Raw genomic sequence first — 12,652 nt, 5'->3', positions numbered from 1 at the left:
ACATAGAAAAGATTTGACTTACTCCATATGCCTCTGCATTTTACGAAGAAAAGCGTGCACGGGGGTGGGCGAGCAAAGTCCTCTAGTTATTATTATTATTTATTTTATATATTTTTTAATTTAATATGAATCTTTCAGAGTAAAATTGATTATTTCCTTTGTAGGAAACTGCAAACATCTCATAATCTGGAATTCCAGATTATGAGATGAGTGCAATAAATGGTACTTTTAGAATTCATATATGTTTTGTTAAAAGGCGGGAAAAATACTTTTAACCCATATAAAAAATGATTTCACTTGTGCTTGTTGTGTTCCTAAAATTAGTACAATGCAAGCTGAGCCAATCTATTACTACCTAATAATAACTAATAACAAAATTTTGTTAATTATTATTGTTAAAATTAATATGAATGGACAATATTGCTAAAATTGTTAAGACAAAACTAAACAGTATATCATCTTTTTAATTACAGCTTGCTGCCTTTTTGCTTTTATTATTATTTTATTATTTTTTGTTATTTAATATGAATCTTTCAGACTAAAATGGATTATTTTCTTTGTAGGAAACTGGAATGGGAGAGCAATCTTTATCTTGAATTTTAACAATGGTGGTGCTATTGAATTTGGTCAGGCAATGATGAATGCAATGAGATTTGGTAAGTCACAAGATATAATAATAACCATAATTTTCTTTAATCCCAAAATAATTTACAAGATGTGAAGCAACATAAAATACACATTGAAATCACAGTAAGCCACTACAGCATGCCATTCCCTGAGGAGTTGGGAGACAGTTTTTGTACCCAAAGATGTAATAATCTGTTCTGGCACACATTTGGGTATGGACAAAAGCAGGTGCCATGTTTAATCATTCTGTTATTCACAGTGGGAACTCTCGTCAGTTCACACTGTGTTAATAACAGAGTCTGTAATTTTTTTTAGCTCCTTTGCAGTTAAAAATACTCAAGAAAATTGTCATTTCAAGATGTCTACTTGAAATAACATCCTAGACAGCTCACTCTTCCTCCTTCCAACAGCCATATCCACAGTAGTCAAGTTGTTTGTTGCACTCTTCCAATACAATACATTCCAGAAAGAATAATCCATTAGACAACCATATGGAAAAACATCATGGCATCTGATTATTTTCATGAGTCCCATAGAGCCCTGATATGAACTCAGTAATACTCAAATAAGTTTGACAGGGAAAGGCGTACAAATGATTTTCAAGGCTCATTTGCATGGAAATGCTCAGGGATGGACACAATAGTATTTAGCAGGTTCTGATGAAGAGTACTATTCAGAACTTAGTTGATTTTCTTCCAGATCAATGTCAATAAATATTAAAGTGACCTTTGAACTGTTTGGATATCAGCTTGATTCCAGATTATGAGATGAGTGCAATAAATGGTACTTTTAGAATTTATATATGTTTTGTTAAAGGTGGAAAAAATACTTTTAAACCATGTAAAAAATGATTTCACTTGTGCTTGTTGTGTTCCTAAAATTAGTACAATGCAAGCTGAGCAAGCCTATTACTACCTAATAATAACTAACAAAATTTTGTTAATTATTATTGTTGAAATTAATATGAATGGACAATATTGCTAATTGCTAAAATATTGATTTAGGTAGTTGGAGTAAGTAATATCTGTATGTGAATATCTCCAAATTTGAGGTAATTCATATAAAGACATTACACTTGATTCTCTCTCTGGCAGCTGCAAGGTGTTTGAATCTATTCAAATTTTATTTATTCAATTTTATTAATTATTAATTTTATTTATTTAATTTTAACAAGGGGGAAACGCTTGCCAACCCCCCCTTCTTAATGCCAAACTCACTTCTTTGTCTTCGCCAGATTCATACACTTCATAAAGGGTTTTAAACACCTTCGTGTATGGGTTTTCGTTCATTATACTTTGAATGATTTCCAAGACACCAGTCCTTTTCACTCTTTTAGCTCGTTCCATGACTGCTTCACCATTGTTAGAGAAGTGTTGATGGATTATTTAAGAACTATACAAATATTTAAAATATTTACAAATGACCTTGCACAGATTGTTCATTTACCTACAAGAATACTGGACAATCCTAACAATACAGCCAACACGCTTGATCTTTTTCTCACAAACAATCGTTCTAAGTATTCCGTTGAAGTGAGTAGTCCTTTAGGCACCTCAGATCACAACTTGGTGATTGTCTCTTCTCCTATGGAGCCTTTATCTCGTGGCTATTCCCAACCTCGTGTTGTTTGGCATTACAAGAATGCAAAATGGGATGACCTGCAGGATTTCTTTTCTTCTTTCCCTTGGTCGGATTACTGTTCCAAAACTTCTGATGTCAATGTTTGCTCAGATCGTGTCAGTGAAATTTATTCTTGTAGGAATGGAATCCTTTATCCCACACTCCACTTTAAAATCTCGTCCTTTATCTAAACCTTGGTTTACCAATAAATGTGCTAAGGCTGTTCAAGAGAAAAACGTTGCATATCGTAATTGGTTTGTTTCCAATTCTTCAGTTTCATTTTCTGCCTACATCAAAGCTCGTAACAATTGTAAAGCAGTTATTAATCAGTGTCTAAACTAGATTTTGAACAGGCTAGGAGTAGAAAACTTGCTTCTTGCCCTAATGGTAGCTGAGCATATTGGTCTCTTGCCAAAGCTATTGGCCACAACTTTTGCCCATCTCTGTCAAAACCAGATGGTTCTGTTGTCACTTCAGCCAAGGATAAAGCTGACCTGCTAGCATTCCATTTATCTTCCAACTCATGTATTAATGATCTTGGTAAAACTCTTCCCACCATTCTTAACACACTCCATTCATTGCCTCCTGTGATCTTCCGTCAAAAGGATGTCAGAAGGATTTTGACGAATCTTGATGCTAAGAAAGCTCCAGGTCCCAATGGTATTTCTCCACTTGTTCTCAAAACCTGTACTCCTGAACTTACTCCTGTTCTTTGCTGCCTTTTTTCACTTTCTTATTCCAAAAGTGTTTTAACTTCTGCTTGGAAATTTGCTCATATCCAGCCAGTTCCTAAAAAGGGTGACAAATCCCTCCCATCCAATTATCATCCCATTGCAATTACTTCAACTCTTTTTAAAGTAATGGAGAAATCAATTAACCGCCAACTCTTAAACTACCTAGAAACCTTACCTCTGATCAACAATCACCACTATGGATTCTGCCAGTGTCAATTCACTAATGATATTCTGGTTTATGTTACCCATTTATGGACTAATTCAATGGAAAAGTTCAGTGAAACACAAGCAGTTGCTCTTCACATCTGAAAGGCTTTCGATCGCGGTAGACTTAAAGGTCTTCTAAACAAGGTTCCATCTTGTGGTTTGCCAACTGTTTTTTGTAATTGGTTATCCAGTTTTTTTTCTTGATCACTCACTGAGGGTGATGGTAGATGGCTCTGTCTTCTAACTTCTCCACTAATACTGGTGTCCCCCAAGGTTCAGTTGTTTCCCCCACTCTTTTCCTCTTGTATATTAATGACCTTCTTCCATTGACTGGAAATTCTATCTATAGTTTTGCTGATAGCACATTGCATTCCACTTTCCATTTTGAGAGACCTTGCCCTGCTCAATCAGCTTCAACATCTCAAATATCTACTACCAATTCCTTAAATGCCAATCTTCAGTGGGGCAAAGACAACTTAGTTGATTTCAATCCTTCTAAAACTCAGTCTTGTCTTATATCTCACAAAAATGATTCTTCTGCTCCTATGCTTATCTTTGGTGACACTCTGATTTCTAGGCAAAATGATATCTTTTTTGGGGATTACCCTGACTTCTAATCTCTCTTGGCACAAGCACATTACAAATATTGCTTCCTCTGCATCTGAAAAACTTGGTTTTTTTCTTTCGCTCTCAGTGTTACTTTTCTTCCAAACAGCTGTTCACTCTGTACAAATCACAAATCCACCTTACCATGGAATACTGTTCCCACATCTGGGGTGGTGTCCCCAAAAGCTCTCTCAGGCTTCTAGATTCCATTCAGAAGAGGGCAGTTAGGTTAATTAATGACTCCTCTCTAACAGTGTCTCCACTCACTGTCTCATAGACGTACTGTTTCTGCTGTATGCATTTTCTATAGACACTTCCACGGGAACTGTTTTTCTAAATTGGCTTCTATAATTCCCCCCCCTCTCTCTCTCTCTCTCTCTCAAAACAGTCCGAACACATGCTGCCACCAGTCAACATCCATTTACTTTTCATCTTCCTTGTTTATTCATTCAACTGCTGTTTTCTGGAACAACCTTCCAGAAAATTACACTCTACAGAAGTTCAAGTGTAATGTCAACAAATATCTTTTGTCTTCTCAACCTCCAACCCAAGCACGGTACTAAGTACCATAGGTTCTAATACCTCTCATGTTTGGAGTTTTCATATTAAAAAAAAAAAAAAAAAACTAAACTATTTACAAATATACAAACTATATCAGGTCCCTTTGCCAGCTGACATTAATATACAAAAAACGTTACAATGGAACATCAAATGATGCCGGGCGTGGTCATGCATTAGACAGTGAAGCATGTACACAAGGTTGATGAACGTTATGGAGGCAGTTGTCTTGTTTCGTTGGCATGTGTCCCATGTATGTGCTCTACATTGTCAACAGCAAGTGTCTCATTCTGCACAGTAACCCATTTGGTTCCTTCCATTTAATGTTCCCCCCCCCTCCCCCCATGCACGTGCTTCACTGTCTAACATATGATCACGCCTGGCATCATTTGATGTTCCATTGTAACATTAACTTTTTTGTATATTAATTCAGCCGATGTCCCAATATAATAGAGATATGATTGTAAGTAGTTTAGTATTTTGTAAATATTTGTATAGTTTTGTATTGTATGTTATTATTTGTTTAATAATAACATTATACTAACATTATAATGCACTGATCAAAATCTAATCAGGAAATAACCTATGTAATTATTTACCTGTGCATTTTATCCCCAGGGGCTCACATCTGGTGAGTATGGGCTTGGCACACCCAGGGTCCCGACCTGGATGTCATCATTCTTCTCGTTCTTGGTGATTCTCTCTCTCTCTCTCTCTCTCTCTGTCTCTCTCAGGGTAATTCGGAAATTTATTTTAGTTGGTGCAGCATAAGCCTCAGGCTTCCTTGCACTATATGGCTAATAATAATAATTTGTAGTGACGTAATTACCCAACCCTCTCTCATTGGCTCGAATTAAAGATGTAATTGTCCAGTCTTCTCCCACTGGCTCGAATAAATATCACTAGGAGGAAAACCTTTTAACACAGAGAGATTATGAATTCGGTAGAAAGTTCGATAATTGAAGCAGTGGCGGGAGAGTAATAGAAAATTTGTTTTCAATATAAAGACAGATGTACTGTATCTGAACTACATTATGAATAATAGTGTCTAATGTAAATACTTTTTTAATCTTTAACATGTTATATTATATAAGAAAATATAATAATAATTTGATTGAATATAATATATTACAGTGCAAAAAGTGGCAAAGGGAGAAGTTCCACCTCACATTGAGCACCTGGGTCCATTCTTTTCAGCTGCTTTCCAGGCATATGTTGTGCCATATCATTCCTATCTTTATTTTATGAAAAATTCAAATATTCTTGCACCACAAACAGGTAATGTGCATAATTAACTGATAAATAATTTCTTAATTATTATGAGAATTTAGAGTGAATACTAAGCTTATGTTAAAAGGTTTAAAGTGAACAACTAAGCTCATTTGAAATCTAAATTTTCTATGGGAATTCGCTTTTTTACTAACTAAATCGGGTCAAACTTTTGTTTCTTGAAAATAGTTATATTTCAGTTTTTTATTTTCTCTTAGGACACAATATTTAATAGTAATATTTTTAATACTATTAGAAGTATTAATATTTCCATATAAAACCAGTTTCAGATTGCAACATAGACAATATATATTTGTGTATGTTCCAATCTAAATGAATGAGGAAGTTATTTAGATCTTTCTGTAGCTAAGTTTGTTCTATTAGTTTGAATATTCATGGTGCATTGAGTAGATAAAATAAAAGTAGAGGGGGAAGGAACACAGCAAGAATATATTCAGCTCCTTGAATAAAGTGATCTCAACAGTGCTTCACATCTACACACACACTGCTTAGACTCAACCATCCTTTTATCCATTGTAGCAACTTGCCCCATACCACTCTACTTTGTACAGAAGTCTTCCATGTGCCACAGTATTAAAAATCTTCCTAAATTCCAAGTATATGATATCAAAATTACTCTTTGCATCCAATTCCTTTGTGACCACAACATAATATCCAATCAAATTTGTCAGACAATACTTCCCCTTAACAAACCAATGCTGTGTCTGAACTATAACTGCAGTCTTGTCTAGATGATCCTGCATCGCTTCCTTAACCAATGAATTTATTATTTTTCCTGGAACAGAAGTTGGACTAACAGGTTTATAATTACCCATGTCACTCTTTAGCATTAGCATAGGCACATGATGCAAGCAAGCAAGCTAATATAGCATCAGCCAAAAAATAAAAAAAATCCCTTATTTCATCCATCCACTCGCTCTAAATGTCAAGTTCTGCCTTGAATCTATTGATGTTATCAACTTCTACAATGACAGATGGAAGTTTGTTCCAGCAGTCAACCACCCGCTGGCGAAAGGCAAACTACCGCACATCTATCCCACAACTGTCTTTCCTCAATTTGAATTTATGCCCTCTCAGGCGATTATTCTGAGCAAGAGGAAGAATCCCATCAGCATTGAGCATGCTCAAACCATTCAAGGCTTTATACACCTCAATTAGATCACCTCGCAGGTGCATCTCCAGACACTGTAATTTGCAAAACTTAAGCCTTTCTTCATAAGAGCAACCCTTTGTTCCATTCACTAAACTTGTTGCCCTTCTCTGTACTCATTCCAACAGCTCTACATCCTTCTTAAAATGAGGCCTCCAGACCTGTATACAGTACTCAAGGTAAGGTGTGGTCTGACCATTGATCCCCTTTGACCATTGAACTTTGATCCCCTCCTTTGTGAATTGGGGACACATTTGCACTTCTCCAGTCCATGGAGACTACCCCTGAGTCCAAGGAAGCTTTCATAATTATGGCTAAGGGTTTGCTTATTTCCTTTGCTGTCTCCTTTAATATAACTCGATAGATCCCATCCACCCCAGGTGCCTTATGTTTAACTTCAACTATTTCTCCTCCACTTTGCTCTCGGTTATTACAAAATCACTTAGCTCCCTGTTAGAGTTTGATAAACATCTGGCCTTCTCCTTGAATAACTCCTCATGTGTGAATGTAGATGCAAAATACTCATTTAGTTTGGCAGCTATCTGAGCATGATCATCTGCAGTCAGACCACTGATAGCAAGTGGACTAACCTGATTCATCCCCTTCCTTTTAGAGTTTATATAAGTAAAGAAGGCTTTGCTGTTTTTCTTTGCATCCTTTGCCAAAGATTTCTCATAATCTGCAGTTCACATGGACAAAACGTACAAGAACCTACAGGTTCTCTTGCAAAAATTATGCTATCAAGAATACAAATGGAATATCTGTGGCAACCTAAAAGTGATAGCATTATTGTCAGTTATTTTTGTCATCAGTATTTAGTGTATCTACAAGGTGGATACACTAAATACTGCTGCATGCAAGTGGGACAGCTGAGCAAAGGATTGCCACTACAGGCTAAAAAAATGGGCAGAACATTCAGAAACTACACCAAGCCAGAAAAAAAAAAAAAAAGTAGCACATCTTTGTTTGGTGGATAAATCAAAAATCTACTTACTTCCATTGCACAACAAGCTAGGTTTGATAAAAATACTTGTGAAAGCAATGAACAAAAAAGGAGGATTTTTCTGTTCGAGGCAAAATTTTCCTTGAATCAGTGAGGCCAAGATAAAAAGTGGGAATTTTTGTAGATCCTCAAATCAAGCTGCTATTCCAAGATGAGGAATTCACTAAAAAATTAAATTTTACAGAAATACTATTTCCAACAGTAGTCTGTTGGAATAAAAACCTGGAAGGCATTCAAAAACTTCTGCCGGAAAATTTTAGGCAATGAGAAATCACAAAATTACAGTGAAATTGTGGATGATTTAGTGTACAGAGTGTTGGGGTGCAGCATGTATCTACATTCCCATATAGACTTTTTTTCTGAAAACTCGGGAGCGGTCTCAGATGAACACTGAAAGGTTTCGCCAAGATATTTCTCAAATGGAAAAAGATACCATCGAAAATGGAGTCAAAATATATTGGCAGACTACTGTTGGAATCTTGTACAGGAAACACCAGCAGACAGACGATTATAAAAAGCAAAAAATATGACAGAATAAGTGTTTTGTTATCAGATTAATATTTTTATAAATAGAATAAGGTTAATAGACCCATTCTTCAATATTTAGTACAGTCAGTCTTTGTATAACATGTGTTTACGCTACACAAATTCGATCATACACGATTTATAAGTAGGGGGTCGATATCGTATATAACAAGAACTGAATTCGCTTATGCATGATTCACCTTTGTGTTTACAAGAAAAGGAAGTCCAATGCGGAATAACCCCAACTGAATGCAACACGATAGGAAGAAGAGAAGATTCTGAAAATGAATGAAGTCAGTGAAGGGGAAACACATTTCTCCCTAATAATGTAAAAACCCACACAATTCCAGCTATCGGTATTATCACAAATGCAGTTAGATCGAGTTTACTACCAGTTTATAACAGATTCCACTAGCAGAAACACAACTGGAAATTGTTTTTGTTTTATGGTAGTGACCTCCAGAAATGTGAGCTAGTGAGGTGTTTAATAGTGTCTTTACCTTTATGGTATTGTTTATTCAGTTGCTACACACATGCAGCTTTGTTTATGTGTATCAAGCATTCCTCCTCATTTTGTAATTTTGCTTTATTCCCTAAAAATGAGTAAAATTCTTTAAAGGTGTGAAAAGGAAGCGTCCCGGTGAAGACACCACAGATTCAGAGAGAAAAAGAAAAGCAATATCGATAGACAGAGGCAGACTGAGTCAAAAATTCTTACCAGGAAAAATTTGTAGTGGCCTCATACTAGTGTTTATGGCGAAAATCACACCGGCCTCCGGCCAACCAGGGTTTTCCCAGTAAAGCTTATGGCCAGTCCGCCTCTGTCGATAGAGAAAAAATATGAAATCTAAATGAGGCAACACCGATAATTATAAAGAATGCAGAGAAAATAAAAACAACTTTCTCATAGCAGGAACAACTCAAAGTGTAATAAAATCCATTAGATCAAGACAAAAGAATTGGAAGAGCTGTTCCAGCTCTTCCAATTCTTTACTTATGTAAACTCTAGAAAGAGAGTTCTTTACTTATGTAAACTCTAGAAGGAAGGGGATGAATCAGATTGGTCCACTTGATATTGATGGGTCAACTGTTGATGATCCTGCTCAGGTAGCTAACAAACTAAATGAATATTTTGCATCGACATTCAAACATGAGGAGTTATTCAGCGAGGGGAATGCCAGGTGTATTCAACTCTAGCAGTAAGCTACAGAATCTTGAAATAACTGGGAGTAAAGTGGAGGAGAAACTGTTGAAGATAAACACATGAAAGGCACCCGGGGTGGATGGGATCTATCCAGTTATATTAAAGGAGGCAGCAAAGGAAGTAAGCAAACCCTTAGCCATAATTATGAGAGCTTCCTTGGACTCAGGGGAGGTACCCATAGACTGGAGATGTGCAAATGGGACCCCAATTCACAAAGGAGGATCAAAGGCTGACACAAGTAATTATAGACCTGTGAGCTTAACTTCTGTTCCAGGAAAATTAATGGAGGCACTGGTTAAAGAAGCACAGCAGGATCATTTAGACAAGACTTCAGTTATAGCTCGGACACAGCATAGTTTTGTTAAGGGGAAGTCTTGCCTGACCAATTTGATTGGATACTATGATGCAGTCACAAAAGAACTGGATGCAGGGAATAGCTTTGATATTATATACTTGGATCTTAGAAAGGCTTTTGATACTGTTGCACATGGAAGACTGCTACACAAATTGGAGCAGTGTGACATTGGAGGCAAATTGCTGCTATGGATAAAGGGGTGGTTGAGGGGGAGAAGACAGAGTGGTAATCAATGGACACTGCTCATCGTGGACTAATGTTATTAGTGGAGTCCCTCAGGGCTCAGTGTTGGGTCCATTATTGTTTTCCGTATTTATAAATGATATTGATGATGGTATATCAAGCTTAATGTCCAAGTTTGCAGACTATACAAAGGTTGGCATAGTTGTCAAGGACACTACTGACACTATGCTGCTGCAACAGGATCTGGAAAGGTTGAGCAGATGGGCTGAGAGGTGGCAAATGAAGTTTAACATTGACAAATGTAAAGTACTACACATGGGAAACAGCAACCCCAGAGCAACGTATCAACTCTGTGGTACTACACTGACAGTGGTAGAGAATGAAAGGGACTTGGGGGTGGTTGTGCAGGCAGATGTGAAGTTCTCTGAGCAGTGCAGACAGGCTGCAAGAGTAGCTCATGGAGTATTGTCAATGATATACAGGAATTTTTCCAGCAGGGATAAGGAGGTGATTATTCCCTTGTATAAGGCAATGGTCAGGCCACACCTAGAGTACTGTATACAGGTCTGGAGGCCTCATTTCAAGAAGGATGTAGAGCTGCTGGAACGAGTACAGAGAAGGGCAACAAGATTAGTGAATGGAACAAAGGGGTGCTCTTACGAAGAAAGGCTTAAGTTTTGCAAATTACAGTGTCTGGAGACTAGGCACCAGCGAGGTGATCTGATAGAGGTGTATAAAGCCTTGAATGGTTTGAGCATGCTCAATGCTGATGGGATTCTTCCTCTAGCTCAGAATAATCACCTGAGAGGGCATAAATTCAAATTGAGGAAAGACAGATGTAGGATAGACGTGCGGAAATTTGCCTTTAGCCAGCGGGTGGTTGGTTGGTGGAACAGACTTCCATCCCTTGTAGTCGAAGTTGATAGCCTAAATAAGTTTAAGGCTCAGCTGGACAGGTATTTTGAACGAACAGAAGGGTGAAGTGGAAGTGGGTTTTTTTTTTTTTTTTTGGCTGATGCTGCATAAGCTTGCTTTCTTGCATCAAATGCCTCTACTAATGCTAATGCTTTTTTTTTTCATAGCTGTCATCTGTTTGGATAGAAGATCAAAAAAGAACAAGTTTGCTTACGATAGAAGGAAAAGCATTAGCAATATTTTATTACCTAACAGTCGTAATAAAATACTTATGTATTTTATTACGACTATTTATTGTGTTTGGTAATGTTTTGGTTACAAATGTGTGTTCAATCTTGGGTGGTGGGCACCTAACCCTATTTTTCCCATAGGGCCTGTTATTTATATTGCATGAGGGTTTCTAGGAACACAACTATTGTGCTATATGAGGACTGACTGTACTGTATGTTGCATTTTCTTAAAATATGAAATCTTTTTTTACTAGAAACTTAGTTTTTGACAAGAATGTTAAATATATAAGCATCACCTTGAATTTTAACAGGAAGTGAAAAAATTTTGCCAACCAGTGTTATACAAGGTGTGGCAGTAAAATTTCTCGGCTGGTCCAATAAAAAGAACACAAGGTGAAGAAGCTCAAAAATGGTTTTATTTTTATTCAAAGTAATCACCACCTGACTGTGCACTTACTGCACTGTTCTAAAAGTGTCTGAAAAGAGTCAGTGAAGGCATCCAAAGAGATGATGTTCAGTTTGGCGGTTACGTTTTTCTTAATGTCCTCAACGTCCTGAAATCTCTTTCTTTAGAGTGCAGTTTTCACTTTGGGAAAGAGGAAGAAGTCCACTGGTGCTAGATCAGGAGAGTAGGGTGGATGGTTGATTTGTACAATGCTGTGTTTCCTCAGAAATATCTTCACAATGAGTGCAGAAAGGTTGGGGACATTGTTATGCAACAAGAACAGCTGTCTTTCTCTCACCCAGGAAATGCACTTTAAAAGTTTTTGAAGCACCTGTATGTAGAATGCAGCATTGGCATGCGCGCGCTCTCTCTTTCTCTCTCTCTCTCTCTCTCTCTCTCTCTCTCTCACAGATTCCATGTGAATCACACCCTGTTTGTCAAAAAAGATGATCAGTATCTTGATTTTGGATTTGTCAGCAAAATTTTTGGACCTTGATGATTTTGAAGTCCACTGCATGCTCTGACAGTGTCTCCGACCATACTAGCATATCTACCTGCTTCAATACAAATTTGTCGTACAAGGTTCCCAACCAAAACTTTGTTATAGAGAAACATCATTTTGTGAAATCTAAGTAAAATTACAAGTAATTTCCTTCAAAATTGAAAGTGCACCAGAAAAGTTGACTACAGAGGAAGGTAAGTTCATTATAGAAGGAATTGATGGTATACTAATGCTAAAATTATTTTTCATGTAGAGTTCTTTTGTGTCAATCTTATAATAGTTTATCAGATCAGCTGATATCACACACACCAGCCAACAGAATACAAACCTGTTGTATTAAGACAGTCACACACAGAATCAATGCAAACAGATGCAAAGAAAACTGTGACATGGGATGATGACTTCTTTACTTACCTTGCTAAGTACAAAGACCAGGCTGCTCCCCAGACTGCAGTAATTTGAAGCCAGAATGGGGAAAACGTGTGATCTGTCAGACTT

At 37.0% G+C, this 12,652-nt stretch overlaps 1 protein-coding gene across 1 annotated transcript in view; it reads left to right on the top strand.

Annotated features, from left to right (window-relative positions):
* The window catches only part of LOC150086375 (uncharacterized), a 58,993-nt gene that overhangs the window by 12,172 nt on the left and 34,169 nt on the right, over window positions 1-12,652 (top strand). The window contains exons 2-3 of the mRNA XM_090371291.1: window positions 564-656; window positions 5,487-5,630. Coding sequence (XP_090227417.1) covers window positions 564-656; window positions 5,487-5,630 — 237 coding nt within the window. The remainder of the gene's footprint in view (window positions 1-563; window positions 657-5,486; window positions 5,631-12,652) is intronic.

The sequence above is a fragment of the Mastigoproctus giganteus genome, chromosome 4 (genome assembly GCF_048544385.1).
Source record: "Mastigoproctus giganteus isolate SK-2022 chromosome 4, ASM4854438v1, whole genome shotgun sequence".
Lineage (NCBI taxonomy): Eukaryota > Metazoa > Arthropoda > Arachnida > Uropygi > Thelyphonidae > Mastigoproctus > Mastigoproctus giganteus.
This window is presented reverse-complemented; position numbering and strand designations above follow the sequence as displayed.